We start from the raw sequence: 23,470 nt of genomic DNA, 5'->3' as shown, positions 1-23,470 counted from the left end.
GTTCTAGGTTTATGTAGAGGCAATACTTGAGACAATTATATTTGGGGAAGGATAAAGGGACATAAAAGGAAGTAAGGTTTCTTTTTTTTTTTTTTTTAAAGACTTTATTTATTTATTTGACAGAGATAGCCAGCGAGAGAGGGAACACAGGCAGGGGGAGTGGGAGTGGAAGAAGCAGGCTCCTAGCAGAGGAGCCTGATGTGGGGCTCGATCCCAGAATGCTGGGATCACACCCTGAGCCGAAGGCAGATGCTTAACGACCGCGCCACCCAGGCACCCCGGAAGTAAGGTTTCTATACTTGACTCAAATGGGTAAATGTTGACACGTTAGACTATGATGAGTTATGTACATATAATATGTCATCTAAACAGTCATAGAAAAAAGACATATAAAGAGATATACTCAAAAATACTATAGAGAAATCTAAATGAAATCTTCAAAATGTTCATATAACTCACAGGGAGGAAATAGAAATTATAAAAATTAATAATAGTAAAAACAAAGAGAAAACAACAACAAAAATAAATGGCTAACTTGAATCTTAACATATAAATAATTGCATTAAATGTAAATGGTCTAAATACACCAATTGAAAGAGATTGGCAGAGTGGATTAAAAAATGACCCAAAGGCAGACTGTCTAAAGAACCTCAATATAAATATGATAACATAAGTAGGTTGAAAGTACAAGGATGGACAAAGACATGGCATGAGAACATTAATAAAAAAAAAGCAGGAATGGTTATATTACTATGATATAAAATAAACTTCACAGCAAAGATAATAATCTGGGATGGACAGGGTTATAATATAATGATAAGAGTGTCAAGGCATCAAAAAGACATATTAGTCTTAAGTGTATATTCAGCAAGCCACAGAAGTACAATATGTGTAAAATAAACACTAATAGAACAGATATGAAAAATCAACATATCCACAGTTATGGTTGGAAACCCTCTCTCAACAATTGATAGAATAAAAAGAGAGAAATTAAGCAAGGAAATGGAAGAACTCAACCACACCATCAGTCAAAAAGATCTAATCAATGTTTATACAGCACTCCATCTAACACACCAGAATACATACTCTTTTCAAATGCCCTTTGAATGTACACCAAGATAGATCATACCTTGGAGCAGAAAAAGGCCTCAATAAGTATAGAAGAATTGTAGTCATACATGGGGTGCCTGGGTGGCTCAGTTCGTTGAGCTTCTCTCTTTTTTTTTTAAGATTATTTATTTATTTATTTGAGAGAGAGATAGAGCATGAGCAGGGGAAAGGAGCAGAGGGAGAGGGAGAAGCAGACTCCCTGCTGAGCAGAGAGCTGGACATGTGGCTCCATCCCAGGTCTCCAGGACCATGACCTGAGCTGAACACCCAACTGACTGAGCCACCCAGGCACCCCCCACTTCTGACCCTTGATGTGGGCTCAAGTCATGATCTTGGGGTCATGAGATTGAATCCCACCTTGGGCTCCATGCTCAGCACAGAGTCTGCTTGAGATTCTCTCCCTATGTGCCTCGGCCCATTCACTCACTCTTTCTAAAATAAATGAATAAAATCTTAAAAAAAATAATTGTAATCACACAAAATATCTTCTCTGACCACAATGATATAAAACTAGAAAAAAAAAGAAAGATAACAGGACAATCTTCAAACACTTGAAGTCAAACAGACTTCTAAATAATTCATGGGTCGTAAAAGAAATCTTAAAGAACATTAAGAAATATGTTGAGTGAAAATGAAAATATAACATATAAAAACATATGGGAGACAATTAAAGCAATGCTGATAGGGAAATTTATGGCACCAAATGCTTACATTAGAAAAGAAGAAAAGTTGCAAGGAAGTAAATTAAGCTTCCATCTCAAGAAACTGGAAAAAGATCAAAATAAACTGAAAGCAAGTAGAGGAAAGAAAATAAGGGTAGGAGCAGGTATCGATGAGATTGAAAATAGAAATATAAAAAAAGAAAATTAATGAAACAATGAGCTGGTCCTCTGTAAATATCAGTAAGATTACCAAACTTCTAACAAGACTGACAAAGAAAAGAAAGAAGACAAAAATTACCAATATCAGAAATAAAACACAGGTTATCATTCCTCATCCTGAAAACATCAAAAGGACAACAAGAAAATACTACTAAACTTATACACATAAATTTTTAAAAATTTATCATTTCATCAAAAACCCACAAACTACTACAACTTAATATGAAATAATTTGAACGTCCCTATACTATTAAGGTAAATAAATTCATATTTGAAAAATCCTAAAAAAGAAATCTTTAGACCCTAATGACTTCATTTAAGAATTCTATCAAACTTCTAATGAATAATTAATACCAATGCTACACAATCTCTTCCAGAAAATAGAAAAGAAATGAACACTTCCCAATTCATCCTATGAAGCCAATATTACGTGGATACCTGTAAAGGAAAAATGCACTTCTCTACATCTTTCCTTTACACTCACACTGTTACCTTCTGCACACTTCTGATAGCAGGTGTGTGTGTTTCCACACATCATGCAATTGTCTGACACCAGTTGGGTGTCCTGCAATTTAATTCAATTCTGACACTATCTTCCTAGAGATAGTGTCAGATCATATAATTTAAGGGTTTAATTACACAAGACACCCCCCCACACACACACACAAACACACACACCATTTCAGATGCGAATTGAAAGTCTCAGGTTGTCACTTGTATTTCTTACCTACCACCTGTACATCAGGAATCCCATTGCCCCCTCCTTGGCTTTGAGAATTCGCTAGAATGGCTCATAGGACTCAGGGCACCACTTATATTTCCTGGTTTATTATAAAAAATATTATCAAGAATGCATATGAATATCCGGATGGAAGAGATGCATAGGGCAAGCTATGAGCGAAGGAGCTCAGAGCTTCCATTCTTTGCCAGGAGTGTTATCCTCCCAGTACCTTCTTGTGATCAGTAACTTGGAAGCTCTTAAACTCTGCACTATTGGATTGGGTGGATCTGAATAGCATTAGGCTTGAGTGGGGGAAAAAAAAAACAACCAATATCAAAATGTATTATAATGTGCGATTCTGTTTATATAACCTTTTGTCCAAAAGTATAGAGATGGAGAACAGATTAGTAATGATGAATTGATAAATTTTATTAAATTTATGTGTATAGGGTTAATAGTATTTTCTTATTATCTTTTTGATGTTTTCAGGATGAGGAATGATAACCTGTGTTTTATTTCTGATATTGGTAATTTTTGTCTTCTCTCTTTTTTCTTTGTCAGTCTTGTTAGAAGTTTGGTAATCTCATTGATATTTACAAAGGACGAGCTCATTGTTTCATTAATTTTCTTTTTTATATTTCTATTTTCAGTCTCATTGATACCTGCTCTTACCCTTATTATTTTCTTTACTTGCTTTCAGTTTATTTTGCTGATCTTTTTCCAGTTTCTTGAGATGGAAGCTTAATTTACTTCCTTGCAACTTTTCTTCTTTTCTAATGTAAGCACTTAATCCCAGGGCTTCAGGGCTGGGGTGGGTGGTGGGGTTTGGTAGGACTACAAGAGGTAGCAGAATGGAGATCATTGTGGTGATACAATAGTTTTCTATCTTGGTTTTGGTGATGGTTACAGGGATTTACACTTGGGATAAAATGACAGACTTTACACACACAGTGTACCTATGTCAGATTCCTGGTTTTGTATTGTACCATAATTGAGTAAGATGTAATCAATGGGAGAAACTAGATGAAGGATACATGACACCTCTCTGTACTATCCTTGCAATTTTCTGTGTGCTGTAATTATTTTTGAAAATGCAGAAAAATAATTAAAATAATCCTATTTTGCGTTGGGTAGCTGAGGCCCACATTACTTCGTCAGAGGAGAAGCCGCCCTGAGACTGTAGAAACCCCAATACTGGATTTTACGTAGAAACATGACCTAGGGCAGAAGAAAGTAGCTGGGCCGCAGAATGTGGGGAGCCAAAGGAGGCGTCCGCGCCACTGAAGCTGGGAGGGGAGTGGCGCACCGCAGAGGTCCAGCCCCACCCTCCGCGGCTCCTGGAGCCGGTGCGGTGAGTGCAGTAGAAGGCTGGGGAGCCCGCAGCGCTGGGATTCCTGAGCGACGCTCCAGCATTCCCGAGCGCCCAACCCCTCACCTTGGAGAAGAGCAAGAGAACTTTCTTTGAACTGCGAACATTTTTGGTAACCGGATCTTCTCCCAGGTTTGGCTTCCCACCTCTTGCTTGTGGGTTTGACCCCGCCCTGTTTTCCTTCTCCCGAACCTCCTGGGGTGTAGCCGGGAGTTCTCCAGCACGCCAGAGTCCGGAGCAGAGGCTGTCCTGCCCTCCGAGGGTGGAAACCGGCCGAGGACCCGGTCTCCTCGCAGCCCCCGCCCCGCAGCGTCGCGTGCGCGCCGGGGGCGGCGGATGGCCCCGCGGTAGCGAACGGTGCCTGATGCTCGAGGAGCACGCGACATGCAGTCTCTCAACATCACCCGGGAGCAATTCTCCCGGCTGCTACGGGACCACAACCTGACGCGCGAGCAGTTCATAGCGCGGTACGGTCTGCGGCCCCTGGTCTACACCCCGGAGCTGCCGGGGCGCGCCAAGCTGGCCTTAGTGCTCACCGGCGTGCTCATCTTTGCCCTAGCACTCTTCGGCAACGGGCTGGTGGTGTACGTGGTGACTCGCAGCAAAGCCATGCGCACCGTCACCAACATCTTTATCTGCTCCTTGGCGCTCAGCGACCTGCTCATCGCCTTCTTCTGCATTCCGGTCACCATGCTCCAGAACATCTCTGACACCTGGCTGGGGGGTGAGTCCGCGTCCGCACTTTCTTTCCTAATCCCCCACCCTTCCACGGGACTCTCCCCGCCCCTCTATTCCTTACATTTCTCTCTCTACCAAATGAATCCAGAGCTCTTTTTTTAGAAGTTCCTCATCTGTGCTCACTTGGAGAGAAGTTTTTTGCTACTTGATTCGGTCCAACGTTTCTTCTCAAGACACAGATAGGTTTCTGTGCATTGCCCGGAGGACCACAGGGGAAGGGAGGGAAAACTGAATGGGAAGAAATCGGAGAGGGAGACAAACCATGAGACAGTTTGGACTCCGGGAACCAAACTGAGGGTTACAGAAGAGAGGGGGGTTGGAGGAGGGGGTATTAAGGAAGGCACGTGTTGTGATGAGCACTGGGTGTGATACTCAACTAATGAATCATTGAACACTACATCAAAACTAACGATGTACTATATGCTGGTTAATTGAACATAATAAAAAAGACACAGGAAAATGCTAGGAAAGGTACAGGGCAGTGAGTTGGGGAGTCGCACAGCTCACCAGTTATTTTAGCTCCTTTTCCCATAATTACCAGGATTTTTTCTATTTTTTTTATAAAAGTAAGATAAAAATATTTCAAATCATATAAATACCAATATACGCTCATCCTCCTATCCTCCAGGCTCACTCCACAGTTGCCTCTGTGGCTTCCAAACAGGTATTTGTGGGTATTTGTAGATCCAATTTATATAGGGACTTAAAACTATACACACACACAGACACACACACATATATATAATACATTTGCAGGGGTATTATAATATATTGTATTATGTATTATATATATGTGTGTATATAAATATATTTATATATATTACGTGTGTGTGTGTGTATACACACATATATTTGCAGGGGAAAAAATCTTGGATTAGTCATTTTTTTCGGACTGGATTAACAGTCAAGCAGGGAGAAGTAACACAGAAAACATATCCCCTTCCTGATTGATAAAGGAGACATTGATTCCTTCTCTTCCTTAAAAGGGGAGTGAAAATGGCAGAGAAGCCATTCAGAGTCATTGAGCTGGGAGCAGTGTATGGAGGTTGAGAAAAGACAGACACCACCCTTCCCCAGGTGAGCCAGTCTTTCCAGACACATGGCTACAGAGCATCTTCTAGTCCATAAGCAGCAGTGCCTTCTGTTGTCACCACTGTTTAATGATGTGTCTCTCCGGGATGAAGGACTGGTTGCACTCCCATTGTCATGGAGGGGTGCATTCTTGAAACCACGTCAAAATTCTTAGAAAGTGGCTGCAAATACAGAGAGAATGTGAGAGAAATGGATCATTATGCCTTCAAGCCCTGTCAGTCCCACTCCTTGGCTACTTACTTTAAATCTGAGGGAGAGTTTCTTTTATACTGCCATTAATAATTTGAGATCTTCAATTTCTTTCCCTGGCATTTTTTTCCCCATTGATTTACATTGGATTTATCTTTAGTGGATCAAAAGGCTAAAATCTTTGATTCCCATCTCATCTACAAAGTAAATATTTCCAAAAATGCACTAACCATTAGAGAACGTAGCATTGACGCGAGAGTGACAGGTAATGCAGGAAGTTGCAAACTGACTTATGGCCTATAGCCTTTCTTATGCACTCATGAAATCATTGTACCTGGGCATTTTAAAGTTGTCCCCTGCAACTAACCTCATAAAATTAATGGGTAAACTTATGATCATCCTATAACCTTAGTTTTTTGAGAAAAGGGCACAGGAGTTTTCATTTCTACATGTGAAGGCAGATTTATGAAGCATATATGTATTGCTGGATGATTATAGCTCTGTTTGTTAAGGTGAACATAATTAGGAAAAGTGGGACGTTATACTGGGAATCCGAAAATTTGGGTTCCTACTTTGGCTCTAATTCATGTTAATTTAACACATGTGGGCCTCAGCTTTTTGATAAAATATTAGGAATTCTTGAAGCTTGGAAGTGGAATGAGGCAGATGTTTAGCCCTTAGGCACGTTGGGAAATCATGCCTGGGGAAGACTACAGAGTAGGTCTTCCTTCCCAAGGACTTCGGTGGGTCGTGCAAAAGTTTTTCTTAAACTTTCTGTTTTCCTTGTTTCCTAGTTCATGGAGGACATTTCACTTTAGCTTCTAAATGCTGAAAAAGGGTAATGCTTTGTGTATGTATTTTCTAGGTTAGAGTGAGGATGAAGTGTATTAGTAAAAGTGCTTTGAAAAAACTGATCATTCCATGAAAGTATAAGGTATTAATTCTATTAAGGAGTATTTAATTTTAGGTGGCTTATGTTTATCCAGGACTAGATTTATAGAATAAATATTCTTATAAATCCAGTAAGTAACACCAGAATTGAAGTTCAGGGAAGAGGAACAGGTTTGCAGAGTTTCTGGAGATAGTGATGCAAACAGAATTAACTTGTCCTTTATAGGACAGGATAATAATTACAAAACTCCCTTGATAAATTAACGAAAGAGCTTCCAAGGGAGTATAATCTAATGGTTCAAAGGTAATTCACAGTTTATTATTTCATAAAGCTATTGAGTATTTTCTTTAAGGCAAAACATTCTACCTTGGTAATACCAAAAAAAAAAAAAAAAAGAATAAAGCTTATCTAATTCCTTTTTGGGCCTCCAAAAATAGGAAATATCCCCAAATGAGCAACTATAGGATTTAATAGAAGAGGATCCACTCTGCTGTGGGAACACAGAAGTCAGGAAGGCTTCCCCAAAGAGGGGACTTTTGAGCTACATATTGAAGAATGATTCACATTGTTTCCAGCAGAGAAAGAAGGATAGAATATGTTCTAGAGCGGGGGTCAATCCAAAGTTTGGAGGAAAGAAAAAAGGTGATGAATTCCAAGAACACTGTGTCAGCCACTTCAAGAATTTAGTTTATATGTGAGGAATGGTGAGAAATGAGACAGAAAGGTAGGATAGTGCAATTGGAGAGGAAACAGTATCAGCTATGCTAAACCTAAAATATGAATACCCCTCAAATTAGTTCAGGGTGAAGGAGGAAATATAAACGAAGCAGTGGAACCACTAGGAGGCAACAGTGGCAGAAGGAAGTCTCAGTACCTCCCCTAAAGAGGGCAGGACCCCTGCAGGCAGGGCTGTGTGCCTTGAATTGTCAGATTCTTTTGTGGTTGCTGTTATTGTCCATCTTTTTTTTTTCCCCAGAGAAGCTGGAGAAATGGAATTTTGGAATTTTATGATCTTGGCATTTTGTTCAAATTTAAAAAGAAAAATGCAGTTGGGTAAAAGAAAACCTCTCTGTGGGTTTGGCCACAAGTAATTCATGGACCTCCAGTTTGTGACTTTTGTTCAAAGCCTCCCTCTCAAACATTTCTGACAAAGGTAGGGCTATAAATGACTGTTTTCTTCTCCTTTTTTTTAGTCCACTTATCTCCCTTGCTAGGGATGAACGTTACCTACTGAGTCAAAGCCTGCATTTGAACAAGATCCCCAAGTGATTCATGTGCACATGAAAATTTGAGAAGCACCACTATAAGTAATGATTCTCAGACTGGCTGCCCAGAGAACCTCCTGAGGGGCTTTAAAAGTGTTCTGTGCCAGCCCCAGTCCAAATTAATTACATCTGACTCTCTGCAACCAGCTTGCAGTGACTTACAGAGACCATTGTGCACATCTCTACCCTATTCCCCATTCAGAGACATCATGTTATTGACTTGAAATCAGTCATGACAGGAGTATTTACACTGTGGATATCAGCAGCTACAAATTAAGTCTTTTTGGAGAAATAAAACTAACCATTCAGTTGTTTTCCAGCACATCACTGAGCAAAGACTTTGAGTTTCCTTTGGTACAGTGATGGCACCATACATGATAGGTGCAAAGAAACGTATCCATGAACATTAGTTTATTTATGTGAGTTACACTCAATTTAAAAGAAGATCTAAATTCAGCATCTAAGTGTTGGTCAGCATTGAGGCAAGTGTCTGTGCAATTCTCGTATATGTCTGGCATTAGCATCCTAATGCCAACACTCTTTGATCTACGAGTTGTTTTACTCCCACCCTACTCCCCAGAACATTCAACACAGACCTACCAGGAGTGGCGATTCTCTTCCCACAAGAATAGTAAATAGCATTTACTTATGGTTTTTTTAAAATCACTAATATGATGATGGTGTTATGTTGTCCTAACAATTAGGACTAAGGACGTACTGTATGGTGACTAACATAACATAATAAAAAATTAAAAAAAAAAAGGAGTCAGACCTTGGAAGTTCTGTGTGCATTCTGCTCACCAACCTCTTTGTTCAAACTCTAGCAGTGAAATTGCCCATTGTACTCTTGGGGCCATGGAATGTACGTCTCCTTATCTGCAGTCTGTTCTTCCTCATTTTGTCTCTTTTTTTCCTCCTCCTTTAGTCTCTTTTTTTGAAATATCTACATGTTCCTCCAAATTCACTGTCTGAATATGTTTTGTTTTTCTCAACTAAATTCTGCCCAATAGATTTCAGTGTTCCAGAACACTTTTCTCTCTTCTCTAGGTTTCATAAGCTGCTCTTTTCCTTCTTATTTTGTTTTCTTTATGTCTGTCTCCTTTATATTCTGCCCATTGATGGTTCTTGTAATTCCTCTTAGTTCTTGAGTGTGTGTCCAGTGAAGCTTAGCATGCAGGCACCTTTTTCATCCTCCATTTCTGCATAGAAGCTCCAATCAGGACTCTCCTTTCTTTGCTGGTAATTCTGAAATCAGTCTCTAATTATCTGAAGCCGTAATCCCCCTGATCTGAGACGAGGCATTTACACATAGATATCTTATTAGCATCCAGCATTCTCTCACCCTACCTTATCTCTCTGCCCAGGGTCTGAACTATTATCATTAATACCCTGAGTCATTTTTGTATTCAGCATTCTCTGGGTATCTGCTCTGTGCACTGGGATATTAAAGGTGTAGAGAAAGCGTTGTCCTTATGGAATTGTCAGGTTTCAGTTAGAGCAAGACGGAGAAGGTGGCACTCAAAGAAAAAAATGGAGAAGGCAGGGGATTTTGTTGTCAGAGTTCCAGCATGCTCTGTGGAGAAAGCACAGGGAGGGTGATGGGGAAGGGGGGGGGGTTGAATCAGAATGGGGATGTTTAGAGCCTGGATTGGGTCCAGAGGTGAGGGATGGTCTGGGAGAAGGGGACTCATGGTGACTGAGGTAAATGTGAATTTAAAACATGCGGGGGATTAATTCTGAAAAATTCCCAGAAGGAGGCAGAAGATCAGCTCTCATTCTCGCCTCCTTTATGGCTCTCAGCATTCATGAATTGAGATGGGGAGGCCTTGCTGGCCTTGCCAGGAGCCACAGGACTCTCTGCCGTCTTTTATCCTGTTGTGGGTACGGTCACAGCCAGAGGAAGGGATGGTCTCCCCAGGTGCACCCAGAGCTCTCTGCATCTCCCTGCAATCCTGCTGTGGGCACTGAAAAGAATTTTCTAACGATGACTGGTAAATTGACTAAAAGCAATTACAGAAAAGGAGTTCCAAAAATAGCCTAAGTAATGGCAGCCTCACTGAGAGAAGGGCACTTTCACGTATACTTACTACATTTGAAGACTGCTTGCTTGGGTAAGAAAATGTAAAAACTTATTTTCTCAGCAGCTGATAGGAAAATTCCTCTTAGAGAGGTGGCTTCCAGTCTTGCCAACACATAGAATCACTCGGGGAGTTTTCTAAATGACGCCTGGGCTCTACCCTTGGAGATTTTGATTTAATTGGTCTGAGTACCCAGGTACTGGATTTTCAAAAGTTCCCCAATAATATAATTTGTAGCCAAGGTTGAGAACCACTGAGTAGTGCAAATGCTGACAGCGCCAAGACATGGGCTGTTGTGAAGATGAAAAGAAAGAATGCATGTAAGGTGCTTCCGTAGCACAGCGCCTGCGCGTGGCCGGCGCAATGTTGCTCTATATCGTACGGAAAAAGCCATCGGAGTTACGATGCTTGGAAGATGCACAAATAAGTTGTATACAATGAGGCTCGACATGGAACTCTGAGGCAATTCTCCCATTATACTCAGTCAATCACGTCTTTACTAAAGCCCTCAAGTTTTTTGGCATCTTCCAAGGTGGATTTAGAAAGACGTCAAAAATGATTAAAATGTTGGGATACCTGACATACGACGAAAGACTAAAAGAATTATTCTCTCATCTGGAGAATAAAACTCTAATTGTAGGTTAGCACACCCCCACAGCAAGGTCTTCAGCCCGTGTAACCTGAGCCGTGGTGGCTGGTGTGGGTGGGTGTGGAGAGGGCAGGCTCCCAGGCTTCATCAAAACAGCTCCCTTCTCTCTTTTTGATAAATAGGGTTTTGCAGAAGATTTCATCTTTGTAAAAGAGGATTTTACTGGAAGGAAGAACCGGAGGCAAGGAGGGTAGGGAAGAAAAAAACACTCACTGTACACCGCACAAAAGATTTAGGAGGGCCGCACCTGAGTGGCTTAGCTGGTTGAGCGTCCAACTCTTGATTTTGGCTCAGGTCATGATCTCAGGGTCATGAGATCGAGCCCCAAGGAGCATGGAGTCTGCTTGAGATTCTCCCTCTCCCTCTGCCCCATCCTCAATCTCATGCTCTCTCTCTAAGTAAATAAAATCTTTATAAAAAAGTTAGGTGAGTTTTTAGAGATTTCAACCTGATAAATTGTGAAAGGGGTTATTAAAGGAAGTTGTTGGGACACCTGGGTGGCTCAGTCAGTTAAGTGTCTGCCTTCAGCTCAAGTCATGATCCTGGGATCAACCCCCCACCCACCATCCCCATCTGGCTCCCTGATGAGCAGGGAGCCTGCTTTGTCCTTTCCCTCTGGCCCTCCCCACCCCTGCCTGTGCACTCTGTCTCTCTGTCTCTCAAATAAATAAATTAAAAAAAAATTTTTTTTTAAAAGGAAGTTGTTGAATTATTATGTGGTGAAAAGATCTCAAATTGGGGGGCCAGCTCAGAGCGGAGGGATTAGACTGGAACTTCTTCAGGTCTATTTTATTATTTGATTAGTGGTTAGAAAACATCACTTATAATAATAATTTTCCATTTTCTGTAACATTTTAGAAACTTCAGAGTTCTTGGGGGAAATTAAATATGGTGAAACTTGTGTAAAATCAACAGTATTATGGGGCTTTTAAAAATTTTAACAGGGATGGTGAAAGCTGCTGACAAAGAATAGACTCACTGAAGTAGAGAAGTATAAAAACATGAAAGAAGTAAATCAAAGAGTATTTTGATACCAGCAACAGTAGTTTGGAAGTCAAATCAAAAATTGTGCCAAGGCATAGCCTCTGGGTGATCTTCTCTTGAATCAGTTATGTGCACACTTTAAGAAGGAAAGATGCCACGGTCAAGAAATTCACTAAGTTTTCTCAGGAGGCTGGAAGGTGGTAATAACAACGATGGGATTTGTATGAGTCTCTCTATATAGGACAACAACATTTTACAGTTACAATAAGGACACAAAAGGATTTGGCAATGAGAAAATTTGAAAAATTTCCTTGTGTACTTGGGAGGCATAAAAAATTCCCTTTTTCATTTGCTTTTCTAGAACATAGCTTAGCATGTTCTTTGGTGGTTGGTTTACTAGGATTCTTGCTTGCAAGTAGAGAAGCCCATCTTAAACTAACTTAAGAAAATGGGGGGTGGATATTCTGTCTCGTGGAACTGAAAAGCTCAGGATTAGGTCTAGCTTCAGGCACAGCTGGATCTAGGTCTTCCAACGGTGACTCCAGGGCTCTGCCATTCTCCCTGTCCCTGCCCAGCCTCACTTCCTTCTGTAGTGAGGTTTCATTCTTGGATTATCTTTGTCAGGTAGTATGAAAGATGGTCCTGGAGCTATTGGCTCATGTTTTCTTTAAAACTCCCTATTTCAGAGGTGCCTGGGTGGCTCAGTTGGTTAAGCATCCAACTCTTGATTTCTGCTCAGGTCATGATCTCAGGGTCCTGGGATCGTGCCCCATGTCCAGCTCCACACTCAGCATGGAGTTTGCTTGAGACTTTCTCTCCTCCCTCTGACCTTTCCCCTTTTCTCCCTGTCTCTCTAAAATGAATAAATAAATATTCTTTTAAAAAAGAATTCCCTATTTCAACTCAAATGTGTATTCACAGACAATTTTGTTGTTTCATTTCCTATTTTAAAATTAAGGATTGATTTCTAATGATTAATTCTGAAGTACTCAAGTGTTTAGTGTTTATCTATCTAGACAAGACTAAATTTGTTCTTGCTGTGGTTGTGTTTCTGAGAAATGCGTCATCTATAGTACCAGAAAGACTGCAGATTATTAAGGACTAGTGGAATTTTCCTTAAAATATAATGTGTTCTCATAACCTGGGAGAAATAAAAGAGGTAGTCAGTTTGGTGCAGTGAGAATGAATGTGTACTCTAGAGTGGACAATATTGGGTTCCAATCCTGTTGCACCGTATATGACTCATAAATTATTGAATTAGCTATTAACTACATTTCCTTGCATTCTGTCTGCCCCTGTTAGGAGACCAAACAGAGAAGTTATAAAATTATATATGATGTTGCCCCCCAGTGGTCAATGCAGCAGCAGAAACTACAACAAAGATGTAAGATTTACATCATGCTATATATTATCAAACATATTAATTCATGTCCAATTCTTATGATTTTCCATTGTATTTCAGTATGAAATATGCAATATTTACACATTTCCACCTATAAAACCTTTCACCTAGAAAACTTGAAACAAACTTGAAGGTCCCTTTCAATGCATGCTTAAAAAATATTATTTAAAAATAAAACTCTTTGTAAAATTGAGATGCATTTAACATCTGCAGTGTTCTTTGTAGGTTGGCAAACACTGTGTTTCACATTGGGACAATTATTTTATTTCTCTTTGCTATGGTTTCCCCATCTGCAAATTTGGGAAAAGCTATGCCTACCTTATACGGCTGCTGTGAGAATGAATGACCCTGTGTGCAAAGGACCTGGCACTCAGTAGGTAGCCAATGGAAGGAAGCTGATTGTTGTTTATGGCTGCAAAGTATTACTATTTAAAATGTTAAGCATGTTCGTGTGTACAGGATGATAAAGTTAAAAAAAACATAATTGCAATATTAATTTCTCAAAGACATATGATATGCATTTATATAAAAGCACTATAAATAACCCTGTCCATGTATAACTTATTTTTGTTAATAAAGTCTTGAATAATCATGAAAATATTTACTCCTATCCTCAAACAATGAAAATTCAAACTAATCATTTGTACTCAGAAAATAGAAAAGAGTGTTTGCTTTCATTTATTTTTAGAAGCAATTATACATCCTGAAAAGAGGCTGATGTGGTAAAAGATTTGTTGGGACTGATATAGATTCTGTAGTTTCTTGCCAGGCTCGTGTGTCTTCCCAGGAAACTGCAGACTGGTGGGCACAAGGTTGCCACATTGGTATTAATACAGAGCCATCCCATGACTTGCGCCCCTGCCCCCCTCCCCCCCCCCCCCCCGCCGGTCTTCTAATGCAGGACTTCTAAGTTTTTCAGCTCCTTTCGCCACACCCCATCCCACCCCCACGGAATCGCCCTTGATTGTGAACCTAGGCTGCCAGTTACCTTGTGAACATTCTTGCTGTCAAGCTCATGGTCTGAAAAAAGCTCCTGATGGTGGCTCGATGTGGCCACCAGAGTCAAGGTGAAACAGTGACATCTGTTTCATGACTGCTGTCCTTTGACTGCTCTACAGTGCGGGCACAGATTGCTGGGGTCTGGGCAGTTCTGGCTGCCACTGCCTCACTCTGCACCGTAGAGAAGTCGGAATAATAATACTGAAATGAATACCAAACTCCTAGAGCTTACTATGTGACAAGTATATTATCATCCCCATTTTACAGAGGAGAAAATGGAGGCACAAAAAAAAGATGGGGTTAGTATCGGTTAGTATCAGTTGCCTCTTTTGCATCGCAAACTACTCAAACCTCAGTGGAGAAAGAAACCACTGTTTTATTTGTTTCTGATTCAGTAGCTTGTCTCCGCCGGGCAGTTCTTCTGCTAGTCTCACCTGAGGGCACTCATAAGACAACGTTCATCTGGTGGCCTGATCGAGGCTCACCATTTTAGATGACCTCAGCAGGGACAGGTTGCCTCTGTCCCATGTGGTTTCCTTCTTCAGCAGGATAGTCCCCAATTCTTTATGTGGAAGAACCACGTTCCAAGAAAGTGAGAACAGAAGCTTCAAAACCTCTCGAGACCCAGGATTGGAAGTTGCACCCATGTCACTTCTGCGATAAAGCGAATCAAGTCACAGCCCAGATTCAAAGAGTGAGGAAGGAGGTCCTGCCACTGGACGACAGACCCAGCAAAGTCACATTGCTGGGGGGGGGGGTGCTGCTTGCAGACAGTGACAGGGGAAATTGGAGACTTTTTTTTTTAATCTATCACATTTAAGACATTGCTCATGCTCATATAAACAAGAAGTGCTGCTGCCAGGATCTGAGGGCAAGCACTGTGCTTCTGTGCAGGGGTTTTCACCACAGCAGCTCTGCGAGAATGCAGCATGATTTCTCTTTCTACAGTGTATCTCTTCATCCCCTGCTTCTGCCCCGTTCGTGCACAGTGCTGCCTACACAGTGAGACCTCAGACACTCTATTTCTGGGACCTGGAAGACAAATTTTCTGAACTGAAGTGTTGTCCTGGTCTTTTCCCCAGAAACCTTCCTGAGAATGGACTCCTGCGCTTTGACTCTCAGTGGCTGGAACCTTAACACGCACATAGTCATGGAAGTCCGTATTGACTCAGGATTAGAAGTCCTGTCAAGCTAGTCTACACAGCCAGCAACATGCTTGGCTTTTTAAAACTTCTCCTCTACTGCATTGTCTATAAACAATAAAGGATTCACTTTTATGAGGAGGAATTTTATTGGGTGAAAATCTAATCAAAGTATCAATATAAGCTTGATCCAAGCAGTGATTTCCTCAGTGGGTCTGAGGAAGAGACAGTGGAAACATATTTTAAAAGGACAGTTTTACTTTTTTAAAAAAAGGCAGGGTGATGAAACCTTGGAAACTGGCACCGATCTAATGCTTAAAGCAAATTAAAGGAAGATGTAATGAAATAAAACTTCACTCTGGGCAAGATGTAGATCCTGTTAAAATTTTATATTACCTATAAATAAATCATTAGGTATAAAATACAGATCTTCACACTGTGTTTGCAAAGATGCAAAAACAGCTGGTTAATTCAGTGAGCACACTTTTCAAATTAGATTTTCAGTGGTGAGGAAATAATTTATGTGAATTTTATGACTTTGAAGACACGATCTATTTGTCTATTTTTTGTCTCCTCCACTAGAATATAAGCTCCATTAGGTCAAAGACTTCATCTCTCTTATTTATCCAGCATTTAATTGCCCAGTAATTGAAAGCTCTCAATCCCACATAGTAGGTTCTCAATAAATATTTTTTGAGCGTATTGAAGTATATCACCTTATTTGTCATTGTACTAATATTTGAGGCTTTTAAGGAATCAGTTGTATTTATTTTTGTGGTATACCGAAGAATGAGATTGTATTTACTTTTGGCATAAATTTTTGCTTTTTTTGGTTGCAAGGAACAAAGATTCAATTTACCTGAAATAATTGGAGTTATGCAAGCCTATTTTGTAGCAGTAAAAAAGACGGGATCTCTTGAATTTAAGGACAGTAACAGGTAGGTCCATGGAAATTGAAGGGGAATCCAAAGCAGCCTCTGTATGGAGCTCAGCATGAAGAATTCATGAATCTCCAGGGTTTGGCCATAAATTTAACTTTGTTCCACTCCACCAGTGGACAAAGGCTTGCCTATTAAGTCTGATTGTTTTTTAGTACCATAGTGTTCAATCTTTCAGTTTATTTGATCTTTTTCCTGTCATATATCTTCTACCTTCTGCTTTATATTCTTGGAAAGCTGAATAAATTCTAGTGCTCCAAGTGTCAAATTCAAAGAGATTTAGTCCAGTGACCAACACTAGTGTAAAATAATTTTGATCTTCACTTATATGTCTCAAAGAAATTTTAAAAGATTTTAATTCATTATTCACAAGATTATTTCTTAAAACCCCTTTCTTTCATTTCATTCTGGTCTTTACTGTTACACTTAGTAGTATTCCACAGAACTTCTTCACCTTGCAAAGATCATGTGTCTTTTCAGGCCACCCCAGACTGTGGACACAATGTTGCCACACTAGTATTAATACAAAGCCATCACTGACTCTCGCCCCCATCTTTTCATGCAGGACCTCAAGGTCTCTCAATTTCCCCATCCCACCCCAAGGAAACCTCCCTTGACTATGACCATATGCTCCAGTTCCTTGTGGACATTCTTACTGCTTACTTCCTTCTCTCCGTCCTCATCAGCCTATCTCCTTCTTCACTGTTCTCCTTATTGCTATTCCTTCTCTCCCCTTCTCTCTCTCTCCCCCTCTGCCTCCCACCCTTTCCCTCTCTCTCTTTAAATCTCAGTCTTATTTATGCAAATATCCCATCCTGATATCTTACCCAAATTATTCCACACAATCTAGTTAATAAAATGATCCATAGAGGGAACTACCCAGCAGGCATGCCTTTTAGTTTAGGAGAGAAGGTGGAGGAGAGAAAGAAGCTAGGAAAACTCATACATTAATTTTATCCCTGTTTTAGGGATAAAATTAGATATAGTTTGGGCTCCTTCTTTAGGAAATATTTTGAGGCTGCAAAATGCACTAGCCTTACATGGATTCCAGAGAGGTTAATTGACTAATTCATTTCTTTTAAATTATCTGTGAAATTCTCAAATTTTTGGAAGAACAGTTCTCTGTAATATATTTGCAATGTTAGTTCAATAGCAACGATGAGAATTTTAAGTCAGCTAAGTATGAACCTTGGTTATTATCTAAATTGGCTTTGCTTTATATCCTTGTCAGACTTCATTTTCAATGGTCTTTCTTGTAGTAAACATGTCAAAGAAAGATTTTCTCTGTATTTAAAGTAACTCTGTACACCTGCGCCTTTTTTTTTTTCTTCCTGGAGAAAGGTATATAGCAAAAAGGAAAAAAAGAAAAGAAAACTTTTAGGAAGGGAGAGAACTGGGGGAAAACACCCACACTTTTCTAATGTTGTCAGAAAATCTTGACTTACAGATGTTACTGACAGACGGGAAACTGACTATATGAGAAAGGAATTTGATTATCTTTCATTAAAAACCTTCAGGAAATCTCTAACAGAAAAAATTATTAAGTGAGAGGCATGCAAGTCAAAATTCTATACGGAGCTATTTGGGTTCTGCATAGCTTTTATACATCTTTTCCCCGTGTTTTCAGCTCTAGGCAGTAGCAACATACAGTACTGCAGACAATGGAAGTTATTAATTTCTTTTAAGTTTCTGACATAAAGAGGTAAATAAAAAATGGCTGCTTCACTGGTAACTAGAAGATACTTTATTTGGAAACAAACTGTACTGGTTCCTTTAATTTGAAAAGGGAAAAGAAGCTCCTTGTCAGAGAAACAGCCTAAAAGGGGAGGCTGCTCCTTTGCTAAAACAGTTCTGCCTGCACTGTAGGTCATTAGGTCAAATAGTCATAGGACCTACTTGTGGCCCAGTTACCTCAGTAACAAAAATGTTTGTGTCATGAAATAGTGTTCCCTAGGAGCAAAATGGTTTTCAATGTACTGTGTACTTTTCTTGCCACTTAGAATCTGCTCCACGGACCAGCAGCATCAGCATCAGCTACCTGGAACCTTGTTAGAAACAGTCTCAGACTCCTTCCCAGACCTACTGAGTCAGAATCTGTTTTTTAACAAAATTACCTATGTGGTCCCTATGCACAAGGAAGTTCGAGGCTTGTTTATAATATACTATTGCTGTGTTCCACTTTTGCTTCTGAGGAACACAGGATAGATTATTTTGACCAATGGTGATATCCTGATGAACACAGGATAGATTACTTTGACCATTACAAATAGATTGGCTAAATCCTTCTCTTTGATTATCTATTATGCCATAGAGGCAGTTAACCACGACTATGTCATTACAGCTTATTTTTCCAAGTCATCATTCTACTGAGAAGGGCACAGAATTTAATACACAATTAACTTTACTTGGCTTTGATTTATTGATGACAAAAATCAAGCTGACCCAAATTAAATGGGTGAAAAATTCTTGAGTAAATAAGCTTTTATGAAACAGATTGCTCTGGCTTTCAGAAATTACAATTTTCCTTAAAAAACCTCTAGGTTATTGAATGCTTTTTCTACTTTGTGTAGCCGATGTCTGGGTTTTCAGAGTGAGATCGATGGGATTTTATTGTCAAAGTATATTCTTTAAATAGATGTTGAAAGAACTTTTCCATTTGTTCATTTATTCATGCATTTGCTCATCCAACTAATATTTGTTGAATATAGTAGTATGCCAGCTATTATGTTGAACTTGAGATACAAGGATGAACAGTATCCCGTGTAGATATTGTAAAGATTTTGAGAGACATCAGGTTTCCTGGAAAATATGAGTAGGCCTGGAGTTGAGCATTCAAAGGGGGAATGGTGAGAGATGAAACTGGAAATAAAGGAAGGCAGATCATGAAGAGCCTTCTAGTGCTATATTAAGGAGTTTGAACTTCATTTTGGAGCAGAGGCATCCCTATTCTAGGGCAGCGAATTTCAAAGTAGGAGTTGCAATGTCTAAATGAGTCAGGAAATCATTTGGTGAGTCAGGATTAGCAAATGAGAAAAAAACAAATATATTAGAATACAGAATATCAAAGAACATTTACATGGTAAAACTTTTGGTTGTGTGTATACATATATATATGTGTGTGTATACATATATATGTATACACACACACAGAAAGAAACACCTTTATGTGTGCACATGTGTGTTTGTAATGGAAAGGTTATTTCTTATTATTGTGGGTTTTGGTCAGATCACTGCTAGAAAGGGAGTCGGTGTTAGAGCAAGTACAGTTGACCATAAACACGTTAAACTCAGCAGGACTCAGCAACGCCGTGATTGAGACCTATTGCTACACAGTGACTATACTTTGTTTCACCCAACTCTCACAGCTGAGTTACTAAACTGGAGAAACTGATGATGCAATTTATAAGGAACACAGATAATTGAAGCACTGATTTACCTGTGGTTAGTTGCTAATAAAGTAGTAAGTATTTTATTCATCTTGGAATGTGTGGGTATAAATGAGACTGTGACAAAGGCAAACTGTTTAGATTAGATTACGGCAGAAGACACAAGTGGTGGCTGAGTGGAGGAATGGCTGTCTTACATATGATTTTTGCCTAGGGCTTCCTAGCTTTCTGTTTTTTATTACTGTAATAAAAACAGCTTTTACTGAAAAAAAAGTATCATGTACTCTTTCTGGATGCTATATTTTAATTTTGGACTGTGTGAAGTTAGAGATCAGTAAATTATAGCATAGGAGCCCCACCATTCAAATAAATTTTAGAAAAACATTACCCCACGGGCACCTGGGTGGCTCAGTCAGTTAAGCAGCTGCCTGCAGCTCAGGTCATGATCTCGAGGGTTAAGGACCCTGGGATCAAGACCCATGTCAGGCTCACTGCTCAGGAGGGAGTCTGCCTCTCCCTCTGTTCCCTGCCCCCCAGATGCTCTCTCTCTCAAATAAATAAATAAATCTTAAAAAAAAAGAAAGAAAAGAAAAACATTACCCCAATAAGATTTGCAAAACCAGTGTTTAGAAAAACAGGATGGGAAAGCAATAGGAAATGTGAAGAATGTAGAGATGAGATGTAGAGAAGAAGGAATGGAGATAATCAACATCTTCAAGTCTAAATATACACACAGGTAGAGAATAGAGTTGTATTAATTTGGCAAGTAGTGAAGTAATTTAAAAGAATAGCATTGATGCTTCCCAACCGTTGAGAAACACTGAATATACTCACTTCTTTGTAAGGTCTGCACTAGTTATTGAAAACCTGTGATTTAGGGGCTGTTTTTCATGGTGGCAAAGAGCATAGACTCTGGAGCCAGACTGCTCACTCCATCACTATGGAATATAGGAATGACCTTAGGGAATTTGCTTTAGTCCTCATTTCTTTCTACAGCTGGAGATAGTAACAATTTCTACCTTAGAGTGTTACTGTGAGGATTTTATGGCATTTATGGCTGGAGTTAATGCTTGCTAGAACAACACCTAGCACATGGTAAATGCTCAATAAATGTTACTAGAGTGGAAGTTAATCTTTTAACTTTGAACATCATCATCAGTGGCTCAGCCAAGGACACTTCCGGCTGGTATAAGGCACTAAAAAGGGACAAAAGAAGAGAGAAGAGGGGAGAACAGAGATGGAATTCCATGCTGTTGTAAAACTCCAGAAGTTAATGAGAGCAGTGCAGAGAAAGAGAAAGAGACGAAAGATAACATATTAGGCTTCCCTAGGGAAACAGAACCAATTTTATTATTATAAGAATTGGTTCACATAGTTATGGAAGCTGAAGAGTCCCATAGTTTGTTGTCTGCAAGCTGGAGACCCAGGAAAACCACCGGGGGTGGTAGTTCAAAGGCCGGACAGCCAGAGACCAAATGTGTAGATTCTGAATGGCTGAGAACCAGGGACTCCAGGATAGAAGAAGATCAAATTCTCAGCTCAAGCAGTCAGGCAGAGAGCAAATTCAACCTTCCTCTGCCTCTTTGTTCTATTTAGGCTCTCAACAGATTAGCTGATGCCCACTCACTTGAGGAGGGCCATCTGCTTTACTCACCAATTCAAATGCTAATCTCTTTTGGAAACACCCTCACAGACACAACCGGAGATATTGCTTAACCAGATAATGTGGGCATCCCATGATCCAGTCAAGCTGACATCAAATTAACTGTATAACAAGAATTCATCTATATTCTGTCTTCTCATTCATTCATGTATTTGTTCATTCATTCACCTATGGGTCATATACTACTTAAAGCTTTTTGAATATAGAGCAAGACAAAACAAACACTCTCAGCTGTTCTTCATGGAAAGAGAGCAGACATTAATATACCACAAACAGACATTTAATTACAAAGTAGTATTCCAAACAATTCAGTTTGAATACAGTCAAGGATAAAGGAATCAAAATATTTAAAAACCAAAAGCAAAATGTTGAACTAAAGTTGATTGAGAAATGAGAAAAGAAAAATATGCATTAAAGCAATATTGGCAAGTAATGCCTAGAATCCTGTCTATTGCTTTTTGCTTTTAAACTCTAATGTTTAAGCTGGGCTCATTTAATTCTATTATTTGAAAGTCTAATTATTGCCAGGAGTGGAGAGGAAAAAAAACAATTCAGTTATTTTTCTAAAATAGTATTTGTAGCTATTAGAATAATGAAAATTAGAAGAAAAATACCAGAAGACACACAATTTTACTGCACTGAACTTGGCACAAATCTACACGCAGAAGATTCTTCTTATAAAGTAATTGAAGGAAGCACTCCAAGCAGAACTACAGAGTTAGTATGAGCTTTGGCTCCACAAGGAAAAACCTAAAGGTTTTGCAATCTGTAAGGCCCTACTCATTCTAAATCAAAGTCTTTCTGGGGACCACTCCAGCCCATGTACACACAGAATGCTAGTTGTCTTTCACGTTGCCACATTCTTAAATATGTAAAGGCAACTAAGGATTAGTAGACATTTTGAAAGAAGTTGTAGAATAAAAGGAACAAGACAGATAAATAAAACTAGAAGAAATGGATTATTTATAGACAAATTTAGAAATAAAACTCTAGTATTTTTATATTTACAGACATATCCTGAAAAATGTCTTCTCATTTAATATTTTCCCAGTGGAATTAGTATTTGTCTTGTTTTTTGTTTCCTTTTGTTTTTAAGTAGGATGTGGAACCTAATGCAGGGCTTGAGCTCATGACCCTGAGATGGAGACCTGAGCTGAGATGAAGAGTCAGATGCTGAACCAACTGAGTCACCCAGGTGCCCCCTATTTGTTTTAAAGTCTCAAACGTCTATGATAAACGTGTCATTCAGCAGCACAATTTTTAAGCTGGTGTTTACATAAGAAAAACTTATGTCCCCCAAATTAATAAAACATTTTAAACAAAATGATACATAGAAAAATTCTTGAGCTATATTCCAAATATAGTTATTAGAACATCAAAATTACAAATAGATGTTTTGAAAAGCATGCCTAGTGTCCACAAAAGGATGTGTGTGCCAAATGTTGCTGACATCGAGAGAAGCATCACATCATTTTATACATTCTTTGCAATTGAGCCATTCTTTTTTTTTTTTTAAAGATTTTATTTATTTATTTGACAGAGATAGAGACAGCCAGCGAGAGAGGGAACACAAGCAGGGGGAGTGGGAGGAAGAAGCAGGCTCATAGCGGAGGAGCCTGATGTGGGGCTCGATCCCATAACGCCAGGATCGTGTCCTGAGCCAAAGGCAGACGCCTAACCACTGTGCCACCCAGGCACCTCTGCAATTGAGCCATTCTTTGTAACTCTTTGTTAACTCTTGCAAAGAAGACTGGCTTTGGGAAGAGGTGAATGAAGATGTTGTCATTCTGACAAATTAACCAGTACTGAACTTGTTTAGAATATCAGTTGGGGGGCACCTGGGTGGCTCATTCGGTTGGGTGTCTGCCTTCAGCTCAGGTCATGATCCCAGGGTTCTGGGATCAAGCCCCTCATCGGGTTCCCTGCACAGCAGAGAGCCCACTTCTCCCTCTCCCTCTACTGCTCCCCCTGC

At 39.7% G+C, this 23,470-nt stretch overlaps 1 protein-coding gene across 1 annotated transcript in view; it reads left to right on the top strand.

Moving 5' to 3' along the window:
• The first annotated feature begins 4,465 nt into the window (after window positions 1–4,465).
• The window catches only part of QRFPR (pyroglutamylated RFamide peptide receptor), a 37,851-nt gene continuing 18,846 nt past the window's right edge, over window positions 4,466–23,470 (top strand). The window contains 1 exon segment of the mRNA XM_045798643.2: window positions 4,466–4,805. Coding sequence (XP_045654599.2) covers window positions 4,466–4,805 — 340 coding nt within the window.

This window comes from Ursus americanus, chromosome 13, assembly GCF_024610735.1.
Source record: "Ursus americanus isolate L20-20 chromosome 13, mUrsAme1.1.p, whole genome shotgun sequence".
Lineage (NCBI taxonomy): Eukaryota > Metazoa > Chordata > Mammalia > Carnivora > Ursidae > Ursus > Ursus americanus.
The sequence above is the reverse complement of the archived record's forward strand: the minus strand, read 5'-3'. Positions and strand labels throughout refer to the sequence as shown.